Source organism: Rutidosis leptorrhynchoides, chromosome 6 (genome assembly GCF_046630445.1).
Source record: "Rutidosis leptorrhynchoides isolate AG116_Rl617_1_P2 chromosome 6, CSIRO_AGI_Rlap_v1, whole genome shotgun sequence".
Classification (NCBI taxonomy): domain Eukaryota; kingdom Viridiplantae; phylum Streptophyta; class Magnoliopsida; order Asterales; family Asteraceae; genus Rutidosis; species Rutidosis leptorrhynchoides.
The window spans coordinates 414,601,063-414,624,635 of NC_092338.1; the positions used below are offsets into that span (position 1 = coordinate 414,601,063).

Here is a 23,573-nt window from a genome sequence, read left to right on the forward strand (position 1 = left end):
CCCGGCTCCAACTCGATCGCATGGTCTATCTCCCTCCTAGGTGGTAGCTTCCTTGGTAACTCCTTAGGCATGACATCCTTGAACTCATAAAGGACTTTCTCAATCTCCTTGGGTACCTCTAGTTTTCCCTTTTCTTCGGCCGTCTCTTGCCTTGCTACCGCTAAATAGCAAGTCTCATTCTTGTTGTATCCCTTCTTGAATTGCATGGCCGAAAGTGACTTGGATGCACTCTTGCTTCCACGTTCGGTTGACACCATACAAGTTTTCCCACCATCCAAGATACACAGTGAGTTAGCGAACAGCATAGGAAAACCGCGTACCTTATCTAGGAACTCCATCCCAAGTACTAAATTGAAGTCATCTATATGCACGACCGATAGATCTATCGTTCCTTCCCATTCTCCAATCTTCACTTGCACATCTTTAGCCACCCCACTAATCGGTTTAGCATTCGCGTTCACCGTCTTCATCATTCCGCCCTCCTTTATCTCTTTAATCCCCAATCTCTTAGCTTCCTCGGTGGAGACAAAGTTATGAGTAGCTCCCGTATCTACCAAAGCTCGTACCCGGTTTCCTCGAACATAAACTTCCACGAATTGGAGTCCTTTAGCCATTACTTTGGGTACCTCCACCTTGGCCTTGATAGCGTTGAGTATTTGCATCGATTCCATGCACACATCCTCATCCTGATAACCCGCCTTTTGAGCTTCCATAGCATGAAGGCTAGCTTTCTTCGGACAATCTCGGGCTCTATGCTGTCCATCACATATGAAACATCCATCATTCTTGTAAGAAGTTTTTTTGCTCTTGTTATTCCCGGTTGGTGGCTTACATGTATTATCATTCCTTGATTGGGCGGGCTTATCTCCCCCACCTTTCTCATGGCTCACCTTCTTATCTTTTGACTTGAAAGAATCTTTCCTATTAGCATGGTCGACTAGTGCCTCCGCTTGAGCAATTGCAGTGGCAAGGTCTTGGACTCCTTGTCTCTCCAATTCCGTTTTAGCCCAAGGTTGCAAACCATCGAGAAAATAGAAGAGAAGAATATCATCGGGAATATCTGGGACCTCCAGGCTAAGGTTCGTGAATTCTTTAATATACTCCCAAATCGTCCCGGAATGATGTAATTTACGTAGACGACTCATCGCATCCTTTTGAGCATTCTTGGGGTAGAATTGATTCTTAAGTTCAGTAAGGAAATCATCCCAAGTATCAATAGTAACCGTACCTTTCTCGATATCTCCATATCGACGACGTCACCATAACGCTGCGGTATCCTTCAGGTAACGGGTTGCCGTCTTGATCTTCATTGCATCATCCACTATGTTGACTCCCTCCAAGTATTGTTTCATCTCCCATATAAAATCATCAACCGCTCGGGCTTCCCGCTTCCCCACGAACGGTGATGGCTTGGGAACGTCCACCTTCAGAGCATTGCATCCAGTGTTGCCACCCCCACTAGCCATGAATCTCAAACAAGAGTTCATGTTGATTTGTAAATCCACGAGACGTTGGTGAATAGTGGAGACCTCCCCCTCCATTTCGCCTCGCAACTTCGTAATCTCACCCATGAGCATACCCCTTAAGTCATGGATCTCACGTCGCATGTCAACGTCTAGCACGTTGATTGCACTCTTGCAATCATCTTTCAATTCGTCAAAGTCCCTGTCCAAACCATCCAAACGTTGGTGGACGTCTTCGACCTTTGCTTTCACGTCGTCCATGGATGTCTCTACATCCATGATCCTCTTGTCCAAGTTTGCGACAAAGTCTTTGGACGTACCTCGGTTCTTCTTGGCTCCTTGGCGAGTCTCTACCCGACCACGAGTCTCATCACCCATCACACCACTTGTTGCGCTCACATTCTTCTCGGTCTCGGTTGCCATCTCCTTGAATCGACCTTGCTCTGATACCAAATGTCACGGACTTATCTTCGATAAGCTCACGTGCGGCACTTAGTCTCTACTAAGTCAGCCTTACTCGGAACTTATAACGATTCAAGTAACCAAAAGAGAAAATATTATAGAACAAGTGGAATTGAAGAAAATACTTATATTGCTTGAGAATGCTTTACAAGAGAGAATGTTTGAGATTTGAGGTGTGGTATGCCAAATGAGACCACCCCTATTTATACTACTCCTAACACAAAATGGATGGCTAAGATTAATCAAAATCAATGGTTAGGATCTAAGTACTAGAAACTTCAAGTATATACATGGAGATAGATATTTCTATGAACATTCCATACCATTCCATGGAAGAACTCATAGAAAGTTCTAGGGAGCTTCCATGATATTCTTGGGCCTTCCATGAGGTTCTTGGATTAAAACTCTTAATTGGGTCATAATCTTAGTGGGTTGGGCCACAAACTTGTTGGGTTGTGACAATATTGTCTTTTCATGTATATTATATAATTATATTATAATTGGGGAAAGTGAATATGGTGCTGTCACTTATATAAGCTTATATGACAATCATATAAAACTACGTCGTTTCATATCAAAAATTATTAACCGAATAAGTTCCGTGCCCTTTTAATCTTCTTAATCCACATTTCTTTATCCCTACCCCACTTCCCTTTTAATCTTCTTTGATATCAGATCCACGTTCCCTTCTTCTTATTTTATAATTTTTCATCTAATTCGAATTGATGGTCATCACTTGTTTCTTTGATTTTATCTTTGATGATCATCATCTAATTAGTTTTGACATCAATCTAATTTGTCGGAACTAAATCAAATCAAAGCGTATGCAGAACAAATTAATAATATTTCAGAAGGTTTCCAAACTCAATGAAGTAATTCAATTTTTTAAGCATTTATTTATTATTATTGAAGAAACAATAATCAATAATCAATTTAAGAAGAAAACCAAATTAATATTATGTCAATCACCAAATTCACAACCATAACTCTGTTATTTCCATTTGGTAGAAACTCAATTAATTAAACAATAAGCAACGACACTTAGATTAAAAGGGATACATGGTAAAAGGAATGGGATGTGGGTGTAGTATCAAAGAAGAGGATTAAGAGCTAAGACTCTTTTTAACGCAACGCTATGGGGTTTTTTCGAGTTGATGGCGCTCATCGCACCCCTAACCCGGCGTGATGGGGTAAAAAATGTAGTGGCGCGATGGTTGGATCACCGGAGATGGTTGCAGGGTGATGGGTGTTTGACGAATCGGAGCAGGCCACGTGTGGGATGCAACGGATATATATCCGTTGAAATGAATTTTTTTTTTCTTTTATAAATATCACATTTCTATACAATTTTTACACACACTTCTTTCATTTCAATACTTCTAAAATATCTAAAATATTCTAAACTTCTCTAAAAAAAAATGTCACAAAGTTTGTTTAATGCTTTTGATATGTGGGATTCCGATGATCTTGAAGATTTGGAATTTTTACGAGCAATGGCCGAAGAATTTGATGCTGAAGAGGCTGAAGAACCTGTTAACAACGAACGAGTTCCACGGTCTCGAACATACATTCATAGAGATCGTGAACAAGCAGGTGAAATGTTACACAAACACTATTTTCATGAATCTCCAAAATATCACGATCGTCACTTTAAAAGACGTTTTAGAATGAGTAAAGATTTATTCTTACGCATCATAAATGATATACTTGCTTACGATGTTCAACCTTTACCAAGACATTTTGAATTTTTTAAACCAAAAATTGATGCTCTTGGTCGACAAAGTTTTTCAACGATACAAAAGTGTACATCTGCGTTGCGTCAATTGGCGTACGGTACAGCAGCGGACATGTTTGACGAATACCTGCAAATGTCCGAATGTACATCTATAGTATGTCTTGATATGTTTTGTGTAAGACCCAAGTTCGAATGGTACATAATCGTGTATATAATAAAAAGCTGGCGGCTTCTGTTTCAGCATGGGGCCGCGGCGCGGCCCTTTAGGTCGCGGCACAGCTAGCGTCAGATGGTGACTCTTTTGCTTTATTTAATTATAAAGAGGGGCATTTTGGTATTTTCACTTGTCGAACGACTTTAAGGCCTCTAGATCAGTTTTTGGAGTGTCATTTACTCCTCTCACACCAACCTTATCTCTTCCACTTCAATTTTAGAGAGAGAACTCATTTAAGAGAGAGAAAGCTCAAATCAAGGAGGAAGAAGCTTGATTCGGGTCAAAACGAAAGTATTAAAGTTGTTCATCTAGTCTATAGCTACATTTTGATTGTGGTGGTAAGTCTTAACCTTGATTTCCTTATTTTAATTTGTTTAAGGGTTAGGGTTTTGGGTTAGTGATGAACATAAAACCCATTATTGGTGATTTTGGGGGTTTTTGGGTAAGACTGAGTCATGAGGACTCAAGAATGACTAACCTAGGGTTTCAAAGTGATAATTGGTGTTTATGAGTCTTAAATGGTTAGTTAATCACTAGCACACTTTGATATTTAGTAAGTGGGTGTTATTTGGGTATGTTGATGACCCAAATGGGTGTGTTAACCTTGAAATGAGTCAAATGAGTCTTTGATGACCTAAGTTGTTTAATGAGTGTGAAAATGCGATAACCTTGTGCTAAAAAGTGTATTAAGACCATATTTGGCTAGTGTTAGGATTTTGGCAAAATTGACCTAATATTACGATTAAGAGTGCAAATGGGTCGAAATTGCACTATGGGCCAAAAGACACTAGGATGGTGAGTGAGTTGGTTGACCAACTTAATTGTGTGATTGATTATATGCATAATGTAATAGGTACGTTACATTGAAAGTTGCAAGCTCGATTATCATTCACAAAAGGCTTTAAGGTGAGTGGAATAATTATATATGTATGTATATGATTTATTTGCTTGTGGGGTATGGGTTAAAGTTCGATATTGACGATACCATATCCTAGAGTATATTGTTTGTTTTGATGAGGGTTAAAGTTCGACGTTGACGATACCTCATGTATGGATTTAAAGTTCGATGTTGACGAAGCCATACCACTATTGTAGTGACATTCGATGAGGGTGTAAGTTCGATGTTGACGATACCTCATATGTGGGTTTAAGTTCGATGTTGACGATACCACATTAATACATTCGATGAGGGTTTAAGTTCGATGTTGACGATACCTCATATGTGGGTTTAAGTTCGGTGTTGACGATACCACATTAATTAGGACGGATGGGGAATAAGTTCGATGTTGACGATATCATTCGTTGGGCTAGCCTTGAAATCTTGAATATTAATGGATGTTGAGAACATCAATGTTTACGTGTTGTAGTGTAGCATATTGTATTACTCGTGTTATATGCTATTATTGTGCTAGCTTATATTATCGGAGATCTAGCGTTATACTTTACGTCGGTATGCTAATTAAAATACTAGCATGTATGAGGTAATTGGGTAAGTGATTGCAAGTAAGTAGGTTGTATATGTATGTGTATAATTATTGCATTCACTAAGCGTTTTGCTTACCCTCTCGTTGTTTACCTTTTTAGACTCCGGCGTGGACAAGGGCAAGGGTATACGTTTGGGATAACAATCTCCCTACGTGATTATGCTAGAGTTTGGCTTTTGGATTTCGACCTAGGTTTGGGTAATTTAACCCCAAACACCATGCTCGGGTTTATGTTTGGTATTTAAACTTGTCGGTCGGAACTCGTATTCTTGATTTGTAAATGGGTGAATGATGCCCGGGGAGTCAAGTTCTTGTTTTTGGAGTTATTAAAACATGTAAACTTTATTTACTTATGCGGCGGAAAGCCTTTGTGTTGATGTTTGTCGTTTACCGCGAAAGTTGGTGTTGTGAAATTTTTGTACAAGTCAGAATCAGGTCCAGGATAGTGTCGCGCCGCGACCCCTTTGGGGCGCGCCGCGAGCTTAAGCGTGTTTTGGTAACAGTCTTTTGATGGTCCCTGACCTCCAAATCCCAGCGTGGGCCACGCCGCGGCCAGAAGAACCGCGCCGCGGGAATTTCCTGACAGGCTTGGCCCGTCCTTTAAAAAAAAAAATTTGTTTTGCGATGTTTAACGGGTTGGATCGTTACATTTTGTAGATGTATTTTGGAACTTTATGTTGATGAATATTTGAGGAAACCAACGAGTAGCGATATAGCTCGTTTGTATAGCGCTCATGAAGAAAAGCATGATTTTAAGGGAATGCTTGGAAGCATCGACTGCATGCATTGGCAGTGGAGGAATTGTCCAGTTGCTTGGAAAGGGCAATATAAGAGTGGTCATCAAAAACACCCAACCATTGTTCTTGAAGCCGTTGCTTCATATGATACGTGGATTTGGCATGCATTCTTTAGTGCTGCGGGTGCTAACAACGATGTTAATGTTTTGAATCAATCTTCGTTGTTCGATGACATTAAAAATGGAACTGCACCATTTGCACCATTTACTGTAAATGATAATACTTACACAAACGGTTATTATTTAGCTGATGGCATTTACCCAGATTGGGCAACATTAATCAAGGCGTATTCGACCCCAACCGAAGAGCCCCGTATAAAATTTAAACGCTTCCAAGAAAGTGCACGTAAAGATGTTGAGAGAATATTCGGTGTTCTTCAGGGTAGATTTCATATTCTGCAAATGGCTGGACGACCACAAAGTGTCAACAAGTTGAGGCGAATATTATATTGTTGTGTGTTATTGCACAACATGATAGTTGAGGATAATGACTTCAACATTTCATGGCTCGAGGAAGAATTACTTAAGACTAGAGAAGCTAATCCTAACTATCTAAGGAATCGATCTACAAGTCGTGATGTAAGAGATCAAGAAATACGAGATAGAAACATTCATGACCAACTCCGAGAAGATCTCACTCAACACATTTGGGACCTTCCACCAAACTTTAGAACTTTAAATGCTTAATTTAATTTCAGTTTGTTTTGTGTTTAATTTCAGTAAGTTGAATAATTTGTAGTCGTTATCTTTAATTTGAATAATTTGTAATCTTTATCTTTAATTTGAATAAATTTTAATCGTTATCTTTAATTTTATTCATAACTGAGCAAAGATGCTTTCAGAAAACTGAGATGATTTGACATAGCATAGCAGCTTTAATTAAAGCTGTATGTAACAAAGATTCCTTGACTAAAGAGCCATGCATCAGAGATGCTTTAATTAAAGCTGATGAAGACAGGGATTCTTTGACATGAATCAGCTATGCTTTATTTAAAGTTGTATATCAATAGATGTATTCAACAAACGTGTTTATTGACACAACTACCTACTACCTTCTACCTCTATAAATAGAACCCCTCATTTCTCATCAAACCACACCTACTTCAAAACTTATCTACTACTTCTCTACTACTTCAAAATGAGTCAAATTCATGTTTTGGTCCAAGTGAACTACGGTGGAGAATTCGACCGTGAGGTCAAGAATTACTCCACCACCGTCAATGATGAACAAAGGGAGTACCTCTTGAACGTCCGTAATCATCCACTGTCCAATCTGCTTGATTTCCTCAAGGAGGAGATACCTCTTGTATTCTCACAAGTCTGGTTCATCAAGGAACCCAATGTTCCAGCCACTCTTCTTAAAGAAGAAGAGGCCTGGTCTATGCTTGTGGGTCGAGTCGTGACCCGCAACGAGTCAATCAAGTTGTACATCGAGTATCCGGTTGAGATGGGGTACATTGATCCCTCTGATGAAGAGGACTATGTACCAAGCGAGCCACAGTACGACACGGATGGCAAGTTCTACTCGTCTGGTGATTCGGACGATTTCTAAATGTTTAACTTAATTATCGTTGTAATTGTGTTGGATGTTTAGTTTTTAAAAAACTTGTAACCGTGTTTGTTTGTGTTTAATAAAAGTTCTGTTAAAAAATGAATGTTCTCTGTGATAATTATTATAATTAATAATACAAATTAATAATAATAAATAATATTAATATTAATAATAATACTAATAATATAATAATTATTATTATAAAAACTCAAATAAAAATGAAAAATAAATTAAAAATGTGGGACCAACAACCCCATCACGCCTACCATTACAAACTCCATCACCCCATCACCTTTGCCACATCAGCACTGTACTCCACAAAAACCCCATCACCCCCTCACCCCCTCACCATTAAAAAGAGTCTAAGTGGTGCAGGAAGAAAGATACGATGGTATAGGGTTTTGTTTTTATTAGTTTTTTCAATTTAAGAATAAAATTTCATATGATTGTCATATAAGCTTATATGAGTGACAGCACCATATTCACTTTTTCCATTATAATTATATTATTATATCAGGGAGTAATACTTATAGTAAAAAATACCTCAGCTTTAGCAAAAGATTCACCACCAAGATCACCCATATGAATCTCACTACGTTCAGTATCCATCATAATAGCAAAAGCATACCATTTTTCTTTTAATTCAGCTTTAGTAACTAACTGCATCAACTTCAATTGAACTCAAATCACCTCATGATGAAATATTAATTGTTTTAGTCCCATTTTTGCCCACATATAAACCCAAATTTGTTTGGTGTTATCATGGGCGGTTGCAGAGAGTAAAATTACGGGTTTTGGGTGTGATTTTGTAAATGTAATGAAATGATTTGGATTTTGAATAAAGGGTTTTGTGTGAGGTTTGGTCAAGATTTGTGAATGGGAAGTTGTCGATGTAAAAAAGTTTAAAGATTGTGATGCCATTGTGATGACGATGAAAGAACAGATTTTGGAAATTGGGCTTTTAATGAAATGTAAACGAGACCATACTTTCAAACTTGGATCAATTGCGTTAAGATTTCGGGTTAATTGAGTCTTTTAAAAACACAATGTAAACTAAAACTTAAATAAAGTTTTAATGGTTTTCTTTGAACCTATTGAGTTTACACAAAATATAAAGAAACTGGTCTAATGTATCAAATCCTAAAGCTCAATAAATAGAAACATGTGTAATGCGTCTTGTAAATGGGCGTGAATTTGTCAAACGGGTCGATCATAAGAAGTTTCATTAAGCATTCATGCTTATATCAATTATTACGTATATTAATATGTTTTTTATATAAAATAAATATAAATACGTAGTAAGAAATAATAATAACTAAAATTATATAATAAACGTAAAAGATCAAATGTAAAAGTATATGACCCGTTTTACCTGTTTGACCCAACCTGACCCAATTGGACCCGTTTATATTTTTTTACCCGTTTGACCCATGACCCAATTACATCCAAACCCATTTTGACCCGTTACCCAAACCGACCCAATCTGATCCGTTTGCTAGGTATAATGAAATGTAAGAAAAACAAAATGTTTTGTAAATTAGTTCATAACAATTATTTTTGAATTATTCATCCGTGGCAATTAGTTCCACTCTATCATGTACTAGCATATATGTGTTCGTTTTGTAAATTACATCTGTAATCATCACGTTTGAAAATGCACGCAAAATATCGAATAAAATGTCGGAAGAAGGAAGAATTTAACTCGTTTTAACAAAAACATAACAATTACTGGTATTAGTCAGAGAGAAATAAACAAACGAAATTTCATATCCAGAAGAGAGGCCATTAGACAAGAGATAAACAAACAAACGAAATTCGAGTCCCATAACTTTTTCAATCAGCTGACTAGTAAAATAAGAGGATATGCAGATGCATTACAAAAAGTACAAAAAATAAATAAGGAAACATACATGATTGATCAATCTTCCTCAAGGTTGATAGATTCCTTGAATTTAGCATACAATATCTTCTTCAACTCAGCCATCTGAAAAATGATCAATTCCTTCTCTTCCATAAGTTGCTGCAAGTGTTTGGCTGTTGTCTCTTGCATTTGTTCTATCCTCGTCTCAACTTCGTCTTTTGGTAAATGAGCAAACACCTCTCCTATCTGGAATCTCACCACCTCTTCATCGGTTAAAATCAATTCGTTACTTGCATCCTCAAAGTTCTCATTTGCTTCCTGTGAATTAACCAATTATATGAAAATCAACAATCAAGTTCAATCAGTTTCAATATGCAATTTTTACACATTAAATACTGTAGTAAATGAATAAATGGCTTGAGTTGGGTTATGTTCTATCTCATGCAGCCCTAAACAGGTAAAAGTATACAAGCGGCAGCATGTCGAAGTGCATCTTAATGCATAAAACCTCTAAAGCTATTTGCATATTTGATTATTATGAAAATATTATTGCATTGCTATTATTTTTCTTAACACAATATTTGTTCATAGAATGTTCTAAAATATTTGGAAGAAGTGTTTCATATCAACCCGACTGGTACAAACAACTTACTCCTTTTAACCTTTAGATCGGATTTGATTGGCTACCCCTCCAACAACAACCTCCAAAAGTTATTTGCATATATGAGCATTGAAATATCATAGCATTACAATAACTTTTTTCTTAACACAATAGTTGTTCATAGAAAGCTCAAAAAAGTGGAGTGTGTTCACATCAACCTGACATTTACAAAAAACACAAACTTAAAAAAAAACCTTACCTTCTTGACCCAAGATCCGATTTGATTTGTTACCAACCCACCAACCCGCCGCTTTCGTCAATTAAGCTAAAACGTGATTTTTTTTACATTATCTAAATTAGTAATGCCAAGCATATTTGGGTCATTGGTTCTCGGCCCCATCCAAGTCAAGCAATTTTTATGCACACAACCTTCGGTTTAACAGACTCATCTAATCAAAAGTAGTAAGCTCGAGAGTTCTCTTTATGGTAAACTTTGACTAGCAACATTATAAGGAGTACCTTGCAAACCCTAGAGGCTAGAACCCTTAGGGTGCTCCACGGTACCCTTTAAGTTATTTTTTGGCTTTGTCAGTAGCAGAAGAAAGAATAAACATATTATCAAGAACGAACATGTCTTACAACAAGAGTGTTCTAATGATATGGTAGTTATGTTGATGTTCATAATAAAGAATTTGGACAATTCACATCATCAAAAACAACCTTAGGCCCTTATGCATACGAGGTCAAAGCGGACAATATCTAATACGGGTTGCGCGGGCTGTTACATTTCATGCAACAAAATGTAATTTATTTGCTCATATTAGATGAAAATAAGATGAGTCATGACAGACCACTTGATGACCTTACAACTAATGGCATAAGAAGTCGACAACATTATTGAGCTTACAAGATGAAACGACGACGTTTAAGAAATAGCCCGTAGGGACATTTACGTTTAAGGATGCACATTTTAATCTAAGGGCCATCATTGTTTTGGTGAAATCATCTTATTTCTCCTGCTTCAGAAAAGCACATACGTGCAACTTAACTTTTCCATCTTTTCACAAACTTGCTTACAGTATTATTCTTCTTTGAAGAAATTACGTGGTAATGAAAATGTACCTTGGCAATCTTTATTTCATCTTCAAGTTCGTGATAGCGATTGTTCAATCTCCCAAACTTGTTGATGTTCTGCTGATCCTCCCATGTCACTTCGGTTTCAGAGCCACTACCAGACTTTTTATTACATGAAAATGTCAAGTTAGTCAAATAAGAAAAAAGCTCCAAAAAGCCACAGAAAATGGCCGTAAAGACATAGCAAATTGCTTTAATATAATTATAATTTATACAGGAAACCAAAGTTCAAAAACAAAAAGGACAAAGAAACTAACTTATAAAGTTTAACTTTCACCTGCTGCATGTTTGATGCACTTAATATAACGGATGAAAGGCTTCAGTTTTACTGCATAAGACATTGATGATAGTAAAGTTGTTAATAGACTTCCCGCATCATTACACAACTAATTTCGACTTTCTCTACTCACTTTGATTGTATAAATACATACTAAAAGATTTCACTTGCACAGTAACAAAATTACCCAATTAAACCCACGAGAGCTAGAAATGCCAAATCAAAGTAAACCTTATGTTATCTTACATAATGATGCTAGCAACGTCATCCACATAGCCACACGGGCTTGCCTGAGTGGCCACCGAGTTTTCCAATGAAGCATACCACCTGGGTTCGATTCCTGGCTATGCCAAGTCGTTCAGAAAGGGAGTGTGACTAGAGGGTATGCGCGAATCACCCGGTACCAGTTCTCGCGCTCGGGGGGCCTGATTACCCGATTTTACCCTCTATGGGAACCAATGTGCTTGTTCATAGAGGGGTTTCCTCGCTAATCCAAAAAAAATGTCATCCACATTAAGCTCTAATCTACCAGCACGGAAACACTTTGTCAATTAAACCTTACACTATCTTACATTATTACAAAGATATTCCAATAACAATATGTGCGTTTCTCTTTCAATAACTTACACAACTTCATCTCGAACTTATAGTTTTTAGCAAAGCTATATTACAAAACCTCTTGCATTACACATCACAAGCTTACAACACTAGATATCAGAACTTCATTAATCTTCTGCCTATGATAACCAAAAAAAGGTATTCAACTTTCTATACAATTCAAAATAACAGTTCATAGATTCAACCTAATAATTTTAAATCACAATTTTCATGTCCACATTCACAATGTGACAAATCACAGTACATAATTCCTAAACTAGGGCTCCAAAGCTACTATTTAGTATTTAGGTTTCGAATTGTAGAGTATAAACTTAACTGGTCAACAGCAAGCCCTAGCGGGTAATAAATAACCGAAGGTTATAACAAGAAGTACAAAACTTATAGCGTCGCCTGATTAAATCAAAACCGTGATAAATGACATATAAGTATATACATATATTCATTTCTCAAAAGGAGACCTCACCTTGTCACCGGAAAACAACAGTTCGTCGTTGCCGGAGAATAGTTGGACGAAGATCAAGGGTTTTGCTGAGAGACTGAACAGTAGAATCTGATGAATTTATAGTAGATTTTTATTTTTGTAATCTTACCCTATAGTTATAAGGCTTTTGCAGAAATGCCTCAAAGTTTTCTTATTTATCTTTTATGATTTAATATTACATAGTAATTGTTCGAGGCAAAAACATTAATGTGGATCCTTTTGTCATTTTTAGCATCAATAATAAGAAGTTATAACATTTGTGTTGTTAACTGGTATGTTAAAACGTACTTCTGATCTTTTTGACAACTATGAAACACATGTATACATGTTATGCCACTAACGAACTCTGCGGTAACATGATAGAAGTTTTGAGGAGACGTTGATGACACCGCTTACTTTCTCAAGCTTTCTCATGGTTTGCTTCCTAACTAAGACCGTCCGTCTTAGTTTCTTGTGGATTACGAATTTATTTTTTGTTTAAGTATTGTTTGTTGTTTTGTGTTTGTACTGTGTATTATTTTTTGTTTTCGTATTGTATGTTTTTTTGTGTTATCTGTTGTTTTTGTATTGTGTTGTGTGTGTATTTTTTTTGTATCGTTTGTTGTTTTTTGTTTTCGTATTGTGCATTACAAGTGAATGAATCAAATCAAACATGAAGACTCCTTTATATGCATTTCAACTCTAACAGCAATTAACTAACTTAGTAACAAAGTGCAACAAGAAAGTTACATAATAACCCCTCTCAAAATGAATAAGTTATACAATTAGCCCCTGTACTTTGGAGGACTTCTCGAAAAGAAACTAAACTAATAGTTTACAAACAACAACATTTGTGTGTTCCACAATTGTCCCAAAGTTTCCGAATTCAACGATATTTCATAGAAATTTACAACAATGTCGTTTCTATTACTGGTACTTATATGCAACAAGATAGATACAACTAGTATATGTGTCTCAGACCGCTAAATCTATTCAATATACTCAAAATTTTGAACTTTTGCTGCAACAGTTACAGTTAATACGTATAGTATGACATTTTGACCCACTGTAAAACAACTGCCCAAAAGAACCAATCCAACATATGAGCTCACTAAAACTGTTTGAATTTCAGTATTGTGCATTCCAGAGAGCAGCAGGATCTTCACCGCATCTTTTGTGAACATCTTTCAGTTTTTCTACAGACTTACAAATACCACTGCAACTCCAATCGAATGATGCTATACACACGTTACCGGCTTCTGCCTTCCATTCGCAGTCTATATCATATCAGTTCATACAATTATATAATTGAATTAAATATAAATGGCCTCAACAAGCTTACGCAGAAAGAAATAATGACTAGACAAATTGCGTACCAGGAGGGGTCCCACAACACATGTTATGATCATCGATGTGTTCAACGTCAAGACCAATAAACCAAGAACCAAGTGACACGTCTTCATTTGCATATTTGTGCAAAATGGGCCTAAACATTGTATAACCAAGTTGTTGAAGTTAATGAACAGTGAATTAATGAACTATGACCATTTTGACTTTTCAGACTCGAGTAAACTTTTGAGAATTTTATAAAACAATTTTGACTTTCAATATATGATTGATGCCACATAAAACTATATAAAAAGTGCATCTTTTTATATATAAACAAAATTTGTTACATCAAAGTGGAAACTAACTGGTTATTTGAGATGTACGCAGCAAGATCATTCGATATAGCATAAATCTGTCCGGTTGCATGCCGAAAATACTTATTTCCTTCCTCTCCAAATTTCCAATATTCAGGTTCATGGTATTTAACATTCCTATAAACAGAATACATAAATAAATACTCCTATATAAAGCCAAAATTCATCTGGTTAGAAGAATATTGAAATGAACATGTGAATTGTTGATAGTATTTACTTCTGAGAAAGAACAGGCCCAGATTTCATACATCCTGCATAAACCCTTGGTTTTGATTGATGTCGTCCAAGAGTTGTAGCTAACCTACCTGAATCATCATTACATAAGATCAACTTCCCATTTAGTAAAATTTTGAATTCATTGAAGCTTAGGGCAATAATCCCAAGATCAACCGTTTTAAAAAGAAAATCTTAACTTTTGAAATGACCAGGCCACATAGTTTATAAAGCCAATAATATCCCATAATCCATACATAAACAACTAAAAAAAACCCAAGAAGAATGGTAGAAGACGTTGTACCAAGATTGACATGAACATCATCATCCACCTTGACATAAAACTTTGCATCCCATATAGCGAACGCTGTCGAAAAGAATATTTGTGTTTTAGTTGTCAATTCATGATACCCTTCTACATGTTCCTGCGATGATAATAAGGTTAGGATCGTTCAAGTTTGAAGTTATAGAAAATCAGATACTGTTCATATGTTTATTCTATTCTTACAAGTCTAAAGAAATCTTTATGTTGAGCTTCCTCAGAGTCGATGGCTCGATCTAGAATGCTATTAGATATCGCACTGAAAAAAAAAAAATCGGGAAAAAGTTAGATTTCGTCAATATGAAACTTAAGGACATTATTTATTGGTTGTGAAGCCAAAATTTTCTGAAAACTGCAAGCAACTACCACAACTGTAGTCAAAAATTGACTTTTTTTTCTTCTACAAAAACAAATTTTTTCCTTTATAAATAAAATTGAACTAGAAGATGACTTGTTTCAAGCTGAAAAAAAAAAACTAAATATCAGTAGATAAACAATACCCTAAAAGTAGTGTTGGCTATAATAGCAGATATACTCATCAATACAGCAAAAAATATTCGTTTATGCACTAACATAATGTTCAATATGCCAATAAACCTCGAGTAAACTATAATTTGCCAGTTAAAGCAAACAAAAAAGAATCAGTTATAAATAGAAATATACAGAACCAAAAAGAGAGAGAATCACCTGTGACCAATCATGAAACGCACAACAATACCCTTTTCCTTCTCGAGCAAATGTAACTTTTCACCTAGTCAACCGACATAAAGATTCAAAACTTATTAAGAAAAATATAACAAAAATGGCAAAAAGTATATAAACAACTAGAAAGAGCACTACCCCTCGGCATCCAAGTTTCTCGTATCGAATCACGTCTCCTTCTGCTACTAAAAGCAGTGTTAATCCCAATTACCATAAACACTTTTTTCCTTTTCTTGATCCTGTCTCCATTTGTCATGTTATGATGCAAATCATCAGGTGACGTTTGGTTCCCGGGGAGCTCCATTCTCAGCTCCGAAATCGAGTTTCCTAGTGACCTAGTAGACCTCCAAATTTCAACAAATCATATTTCAAATAGAAAAAATTAAATCATGTAACTCAAACAATAGCATATTAAAGATACTAATCCACAGTATGCATTACTTTTACCTTAAAACATAACTCTAAGCGGACGAAAAACAAAAACAAAAAACTTTTGTCATTATTGTTTAAACAATTTCTATAGAAGTATATAAAAAATTATCAAAATTACTTCTGATGCACTAAAATCATCCTTTTAATGTGTATAACTGTATACAGTTATATTTAACAATTAGAACAAGCTCTAAAGCCAATCTCACATGTTTAAAATAGTAGGATGCAAAACCACTCCTCTTTTGAGCTAATTATACACATGGGCAGGCAGTAGGATCCAACGTACTTATCATATTATAAGTCAAAAAACACAATGATTAACAGAACAACGCAAATTACAAGAATCTTATGTAATATACTCACTGAATTGCTTCTTGGGTTTTATGTACTTCTCCAAGTAAATCATTATTCTGAAACGAACCCAATAAAAAAGAAATTAAAAATCAATAATCCCAAATCAAAAAATATATCAAAAATAAAGAAAGTTAATACCTTTTTTGTTATACAATCATCATTAGAAACAAATTTCAATTCTTGTTCTCTCCGTCTCACAATTCTTCCCTCTTCAGATTCAAGTGGACCCAAAACCCTTAAATTAATCAAGATTAGTCAAAATTAATAAAATTACATGACCCGTTAAGATTATGATCAAACCCCAAATTCAGTTGAATTTGATTATTAATTTCATGAAGAAAATAAAAGATAAATAAAAACCTGTTTGTAAAAAGCATGCCAAAAACAAAACTGAAAGTACTGAAAATGATGATCCATTTGGGTGAGACTTTACGCCCACCGCTTCTGTTGTTGTTGGTCTTCATCTTATTGTTAAATTACAAATGAAATGAAAACTGGGTTTTTGTTGAAAGACTATAAATAGTTATGTAATAACGAAGAACGAATGCATGTTACAAAAGTCAAATTTGGAAAATAGGTAGGAGTACATAATTTAGAGAGACAAACCTAGCCTTAATCCTTAAATCAGCCGGGTTTGATACGTTGAATGCATTTTTATTTTTTCAAGATTCCAAAACCTACGAAGGCCGGTTTATTCTTTTCATTTTTCTATTTGTGTGATATAATTTTGATGAAAATTATACTATTGGTGAACACATTTAAAACTTGATTTGTAATCCCTTAAATCCATTAATTTGCTTAAAATTCAATGGAGCAAGGAGAACGCGACATGTAACGTAAAAATCATATGTGATTGAAAAAATAAATAAAAAATTCGAAAAAAAAAATATTTTTTTCTCAAAAACAAATTGAAACTTTTTTTAAAGAAATTTGTTTTTTTACAATCACATGTGATTCTGAATGGCAATCACATGTGATTAGATTTGACATCTATAAAATTTTTAAAAAAAATTAAAAAAAAAATTCAAAAAAAGAAATTTTAATTTTTTTTTTCCATTCACATTTGATTTTCGCGCCACATGTCGCGCTCTCATTGATCACTTATATCTCAACTTAATTTATGGATTCAAATGAATATTCCCCTTTAAAACTTAATTAACTTGTATAATTATTAATCAATTATAGAGTTATAACCCACAAAGTTATTCTCCCTCATTGCCACGGAGGTTTGCCTGCAATGACTCCAGACTGTTCGCAAAGTGGATAGTCGTCATGGGATTAGTCAGTTAAAAAAATGTTGGATACCCATGTTACCAAAAAACAATATATTCGTTAAATTATCTCTTCTGGTCCCCAATGCTGATAATCCCTCCACCATTTAGATATCTAGGTTCGGTCCTCCACAAATCGGGGAGGATAGACGAAGACGTGACTCATCGTATTAAGGTAGGTTGGTTGAAGTGGAGAGCGGCGAAAGGGGTCTTGTGCGACAAGAAGATACCTCTCAAATTGAAAGGGAATTTCTTTAAAGTAGCTATTAGACCTGTCATGTTGTACGGATCAGAATGTTGGCCAATGACGAAGGCCCAAGACAGAAGGATGGAAGTAGCAGAAATGAGGATGCTTAGGTGGACGTGTGGTAAACTATGTTAGATAGGATCCCGAATGGTGTGTTTAGGGAAAACCTTGGAGTCAGTAGCATCATCGACAAGCTAAGGGAAGAACGGCTTCAATGGTTTGGGCATGTGATGAGGCGACCATGTATTGCCCCGGTTAGGAGAGTCGAGGCACTCACGGTCGATGGCGTAAGGAGAAGGGGTAGACCTACACGTAGGTGGATGGATAGACTTAGGCTCGACATGAGGGAGCTTTCGTTGACTGAGGACATGACTTCTGATAGGGGTGCGTGGAGGGCTAGAATTAGAATAGTCGAGTAGGGCTACATCCTTTTATGTTATTTTATTATTTTTACTTGTTTTTTTTATTAGGATCCTTATTTTTATTCTCATTCTTTTTATTACTATATTATTATTATTATTATTATTATTATTATTATTATTATTATTATTATTATTATTATTATTATTATTATTAGTATTTTTGTTATCTTATTATTATTATCCCTATCCCTATATTATGGCGTCTATTTTTTTTTTTTTAAAAAAAAAAAAAACTTTTTCCTACTTAAAGGTCGGAGGTCCTCTCGGAAGCAATCTCTTTATCCGTCGAATAAAGAGAGAGATGACTTTCTCTACTCTTGAGAGTGTTTTCACTCTAGGTGGAGAAATGACTTGTCTTTATTCTCGGATAGGGGAAGGATTGTCTACATCTCACCTCCCCCATATTCCACTCATGTGGTATTGGGTTACGTTGTTGTTGTTGTTGTTGTTGTTGTTGTTGTTGTTGTAAATAGGTAATTTTGTGTAAAAAAAATGTGTTAATAAAACTATCTCTATTGTAGCGTCAAATTGGATCTCACTTCATCCTCGCACCATTTTGACGCCTACCAATGGTGTGTTTGGTGACGAGCTTATATGAGCTTATGAAAGCTTATAAGAGTTTAAACTTATGATATTAATAAACTACAAGTCATAGACTCTGATTGACATGCAACCAAAAGTAGAGTTTATGTAAAAAAGAAGTTCTAGAAAAAGAAACTTTTAGAAGTAGCTTCTTGAAAAAAAGTAGAGCTTATGATAAGCTTCAGCTCCAGCTCCAGCTCCAATCATAAGCTTCAGCCCCAGCTAGTTTCGTCCAAACACACCTCTAAGCCTCTTAAACCACTTTCAATTATGACATACTTTCTTTCTAAAACTAACTGATACATTAGCGTCATATATGTATTTTCTCATCAGAATTAAATCAGCACTAAACACTCTGAACGATGACATACTTCCTCACTTTTACCAATTAATTATTATTATTTTTTATTTTATTTATTTATTTAATTTTTTTCTACAAAATTAATACTTAAGTAAATACTAAATTAAAAAACTACAATTAAAACTACGATTACACTAATTTAAAAAACTACAATTACACAACTAAAAACTAAAATTACAACAAATCCTAAAAAATTAAAAATACATAAGTTAAAAACTACAATTACATAAATTAATAAAACTACAAGTACATTATCTAACGACCCGTCCTAATCCATCTGGACGAATACATTACATTTGGTTACATCGCGAGGTACTTAACCTCTATATGATACATTTTACAAACATTGCATTCGTTTTTAAAAGACAAACTTTCATTACTTCGAAAGTTGACGGCATGCATACCATTTCATAATATATCCAACTATAATTGACTTAATAATAATCTTGAAGAATTCGACGACTCGAATGCAATGTCTTTTGAAATATGTCGTGAATGACTCCAAGTAATATCTCTAATATGAGCAAATGCACAGCGGAAGATTTCTTTCATACCTGAGAATAAACATGCTTTAAAGTGTCAACCAAAAGGTTGGTGAGTTCATTAGTTTATCATAAATAATCATTTCATAATTTTAATAGACCACAAGATTTCATTTTCAGTTCTCATAAATATACGTCCCATGCATAGAGACAAAAATCATTCATATGGATTGAACACCTGGTAACCGACATTAACAAGATGCATATAAGAATATCCCCTATCATTCCGGGAAATTCTTCGGACATGATAAAACAACATCGAAGTACTAAAGCATCCGCTACAACGGATGGGGTTCGTTAGGCCCAATAGATCTATCTTTAGGATTCGCATCAATTAGTAGACTGGTTTACTAATTCTTAGGTTACCAAGTAAAAAGGGCATATTCGGTTTCGATCATTCAACCATATAATGTAGTTTCGATTACTTGTGTCTATTTCTTAAAACATTTATAAAAGCGCATGTATTCTCAGTCCCAAAAAATATATATTGCAAAAGCATTTAAAAATGGAATAATGAAACTCATTATACTGTATTTTGTAGTAAAAATACATATGACGACATTGAACAATGCAGGGTTGGCCTCAGATTCACGAACCTATATTATTTGGATATCTATTAATACACATAATCGTAATCGAATAAGTTTATATATATATGATTTACTAATCATATCATTTTTATATTAATAATATATATACGTCTCATATATTCATTTTGTATATAAAACTGAAAATTTTGTTATGTTATATGTTTTAAATATATTTTTATAAGTATATATATATCATTGTTTGTAAAAGAATATATTGATAGTAATACTAAAATTATATTAATATTGGTCAAAATGATAATAATTATAATTCTTAATTTTACTAAATAAGGTATTATTGTTAATAATTATATTATTGATGAAAATAATGATATTTATAATAATAACTATAAAAATATAAAATTTTCAGTTAATGATACTTAGGATAATGATTTTAGTAATTATATATTAGTAGTACTCGTTATTTATAAATAATCATAATTATAATGATAATAATGATAATAATAATAATTATGATACTTATAATGATAGTTGTAATACTAATAATAATTATAATTCCAGTAATAATACTAATAATAATGTTATCAATTATAAAATAAAACAAGTATTAATTTTAATGAAACTAATAATTAATTTTATTATTTTTATAGAAATATTAATGATAGTAGTAATAATCATAATCCTAATAATGATAATAATAATAAATTTAATACTTATAATTATGATAATTATAATAATAACAATTATAATACTTTGTAAAAATAACAATAACTAATAATTGTAATCATAACAACAACAATAATAATAATAACAATCATTATTTTCATATAATATCAATAATACTAGTAACAATAATAGTAACTAAAATCATAATAATAATAATGATAATAATAATAATAATAATAATAATAATAATAATAATAATAATAATAATAATAATAATAATAATAATAATAATAATAATAATAATAATAATAATAATAATAATAATAAAAGAAAGTGAGGCTACCTTAGAAAGGAGCTAAAAAAAATATCACGACCCAGCCTGGAATCGAACCTGAGACCACTCGTTAACCCGATATACCCATAACCGTTGAGCTGCTGCCCATTTTATGATTAATCTCATGTTCTAAAATATATAACCCACCTACACTCTTCTCCTTCAACTCACATCTACCATCAGCATCCCACTCTTCCAGATGATGTTCAGAGCAAATCAATTTGTTAAAAATAACATATACAAACGATTATCAGACCTATCCATTCTTCTTCAACAAAACGTTAAGCGAACCAGAATCAGTGTACTCTTGTTAATAATTACACAAATGATTTTTAGGACTTAATATCCTACACAGAAAACATCTAGTTGTGATTAATTGAGTTTTTTTTTTTTTTTTTTTAAAAAGGATTGTATGTTGCTGCTGCTCGTCGGTGTTCAAAAAAAAAAAAATTAATGAATTCGATTTATAGGCTGTTATAGGTTATGATTATAACATGAAATAATTTTCTAAACACCTGTAGAAACTATAGAAATCGTCAATTGGACTTGAATCATCAAAACGAGTTCGAATTTCCTCAAGAACGATTCTGTTGACTTTTATTTCAAAAACCTTTGACTTCGAAATTCTAACTCGATATAACGAATTGAAACCGGAGATTTTGCAGAAAGATTACCTGAAGGATTCCTAACAACTTTACATTTTTGGAATTTGAAGTTTCTTTCGAATTCAGGTTTTGGTAAAAAAAAATTGAAGAACAGGGAACGGTTCATATATTCTCCTTTCTGTTTTTAATTTTTTTTTTGTTTCCTCTCATAATTTATAACAGAATATATATATATATATATATATATATATATATATATATATATATATATATATATAATTGTAATTGAATGAATTGACAGTAACAAAAATTGATTGGCGTTTGTTTGTATCGTGAAGTCAATAGACAGGATGTCATGAGTAAATAGAATGCAGGAGAAAAGAAAAAAATTGATGGAGATGGAAACAGGTGATTCATATCAGTACCTATATATTTGTCTATTATTGTATAAGGTCGACCATTAATCACAGGTTACACAGAAAGTTTTTTTTTTTTTTTTTAAAATAATAAAAAGGAGGAGAATTAGGTGTAACCGAATTTGTTCATATCTATTATATATCTGGGATATAATCCGTATTTATCTATACCTGTATCTATATAGCATATCTGTATATAACTATATCTGTATTTATATATCAACAGTGTATATCGTATAATTATATATATTTTTTGTGTCATTATATTTATATATCGGTTATTTATATATCCATTATATTAAATTTTGTAATATTAGTTAATAATATAAATCTAATAATAAAATATGTTAATATTATAAATTTTTAAAAAAATACTAGTAGTAATAATAATAATATTAATAATAACTTTATCAACATTATACTATTATAAGAATAAAAGTAACTATAATAATGATAATAATATGAATAATAAAAATATAACAACTTATACATGTCAAACTTTATATATATATATATATATATATATATATATATATATATATATATTATATCTCATATTTGAGTTTATAATATTAATAATACAAATATTAATATTAATATTGGATGTAACAATATTATAATAACTATAATTAAACTTGTACTTAGATTTAATATTACAATTTTATTAATTTTGTAATATCTAATAACTATATCTTATATTATTCGAATACATCTATTGAATGTTTAACATTTATATGTTTTATATATGTTTCAAAATAATAATATTTAATAGAATCATTTATATATATATATATTTAATTTATATAGGTTCATAATAATATTATCTATATATCCATATTAATAATAGCTTAATTATTATGTTCATTAATTTACAAATTTTAAATTTCAAATTAATTAAATGTATTTTACTATTTTAAAATATTATATATATATATATATATATATATATATATATATATATATATATATATATATATATATATATATATATATATTTATTATACACAATTGTTCGTGAATCGTCGGGAGTAGTCAAAAGGTCAAATGCATTCATGTAAACTGTTCCAAAGTTTTCGAGACTTAATATTACAGACTTTGCTTATCGAGTCGGAATTATATAAAGATTAAGTTTAAATTTGATCGGAAGTTTTTGGGTCGTCACACATTAATTAAAACTACGAAATTAATCCAATCAT

The 23,573-nt window shown here is 33.2% G+C and overlaps 3 protein-coding genes across 4 annotated transcripts; 1 reads left to right on the forward strand and 2 right to left on the reverse strand.

Moving 5' to 3' along the window:
* Window positions 1-3,343: 3,343 nt before the first annotated feature.
* LOC139855120 (protein ALP1-like) lies at window positions 3,344-6,841 on the forward strand. Its single transcript, XM_071844369.1, has 3 exons — window positions 3,344-3,814; window positions 4,728-4,780; window positions 6,016-6,841. Exons 1-3 carry the CDS (start codon window positions 3,344-3,346, stop codon window positions 6,839-6,841), a joined length of 1,350 nt encoding a protein of 449 aa, XP_071700470.1.
* A 2,613-nt stretch (window positions 6,842-9,454) lies between these two features.
* Window positions 9,455-12,708, reverse strand: LOC139855774 (probable prefoldin subunit 4). Its single transcript, XM_071845019.1, has 4 exons — window positions 12,661-12,708; window positions 11,580-11,630; window positions 11,291-11,404; window positions 9,455-9,885 (listed from the first exon to the last, which is right to left on the reverse strand). Exons 2-4 carry the CDS (start codon window positions 11,586-11,588, stop codon window positions 9,625-9,627), a joined length of 384 nt encoding a protein of 127 aa, XP_071701120.1. The 5' UTR covers window positions 11,589-11,630; window positions 12,661-12,708; the 3' UTR covers window positions 9,455-9,624.
* A 712-nt stretch (window positions 12,709-13,420) lies between these two features.
* LOC139855735 (beta-1,3-galactosyltransferase 7-like) lies at window positions 13,421-16,963 on the reverse strand. Of its 2 annotated transcripts, none has more exons than XM_071844988.1 (11): window positions 16,744-16,963; window positions 16,522-16,618; window positions 16,393-16,439; window positions 15,736-15,932; window positions 15,583-15,646; window positions 15,082-15,154; window positions 14,878-14,998; window positions 14,578-14,665; window positions 14,352-14,477; window positions 14,034-14,143; window positions 13,421-13,934 (listed from the first exon to the last, which is right to left on the reverse strand). In XM_071844988.1, exons 1-11 carry the CDS (start codon window positions 16,845-16,847, stop codon window positions 13,786-13,788), a joined length of 1,176 nt encoding a protein of 391 aa, XP_071701089.1. In that variant the 5' UTR covers window positions 16,848-16,963; the 3' UTR covers window positions 13,421-13,785. The 2 variants fall into 2 exon arrangements, with proteins under 2 accessions (XP_071701089.1, XP_071701088.1); XM_071844987.1 differs by having other exon boundaries at window positions 15,736-15,941.
* Between the last annotated feature and the right edge of the window lie 6,610 nt (window positions 16,964-23,573).

What these genes read in the sequence shown, in the direction of transcription:
- LOC139855120 (XM_071844369.1), top strand. Translation starts at nt 3,344, where the DNA reads ATGTCACAAAGTTTGTTTAATGCTTTTGATATGTGGGATTCCGATGAT. An exon ending in TGTCCGAATGTACATCTATA is followed by an intron (nt 3,815 to 4,727) that starts GTATGTCTTGAT and finishes ATAATGTAATAG; the next exon opens with GTACGTTACATTGAAAGTTG. An exon ending in CATTCACAAAAGGCTTTAAG is followed by an intron (nt 4,781 to 6,015) that starts GTGAGTGGAATA and finishes TACATTTTGTAG; the next exon opens with ATGTATTTTGGAACTTTATG.
- LOC139855774 (XM_071845019.1), bottom strand. An exon ending in ATGAAATAAAGATTGCCAAG is followed by an intron (nt 9,886 to 11,290) that starts GTACATTTTCAT and finishes GTTAATTCACAG; the next exon opens with GAAGCAAATGAGAACTTTGA.
- LOC139855735 (XM_071844987.1), bottom strand. Translation starts at nt 16,847, where the DNA reads ATGAAGACCAACAACAACAGAAGCGGTGGGCGTAAAGTCTCACCCAAA. An exon ending in AGAAACTTGGATGCCGAGGG is followed by an intron (nt 15,647 to 15,735) that starts GTAGTGCTCTTT and finishes TCGGTTGACTAG; the next exon opens with GTGAAAAGTTACATTTGCTC. An exon ending in GCGTACATCTCAAATAACCA is followed by an intron (nt 14,144 to 14,351) that starts GTTAGTTTCCAC and finishes TACAATGTTTAG; the next exon opens with GCCCATTTTGCACAAATATG.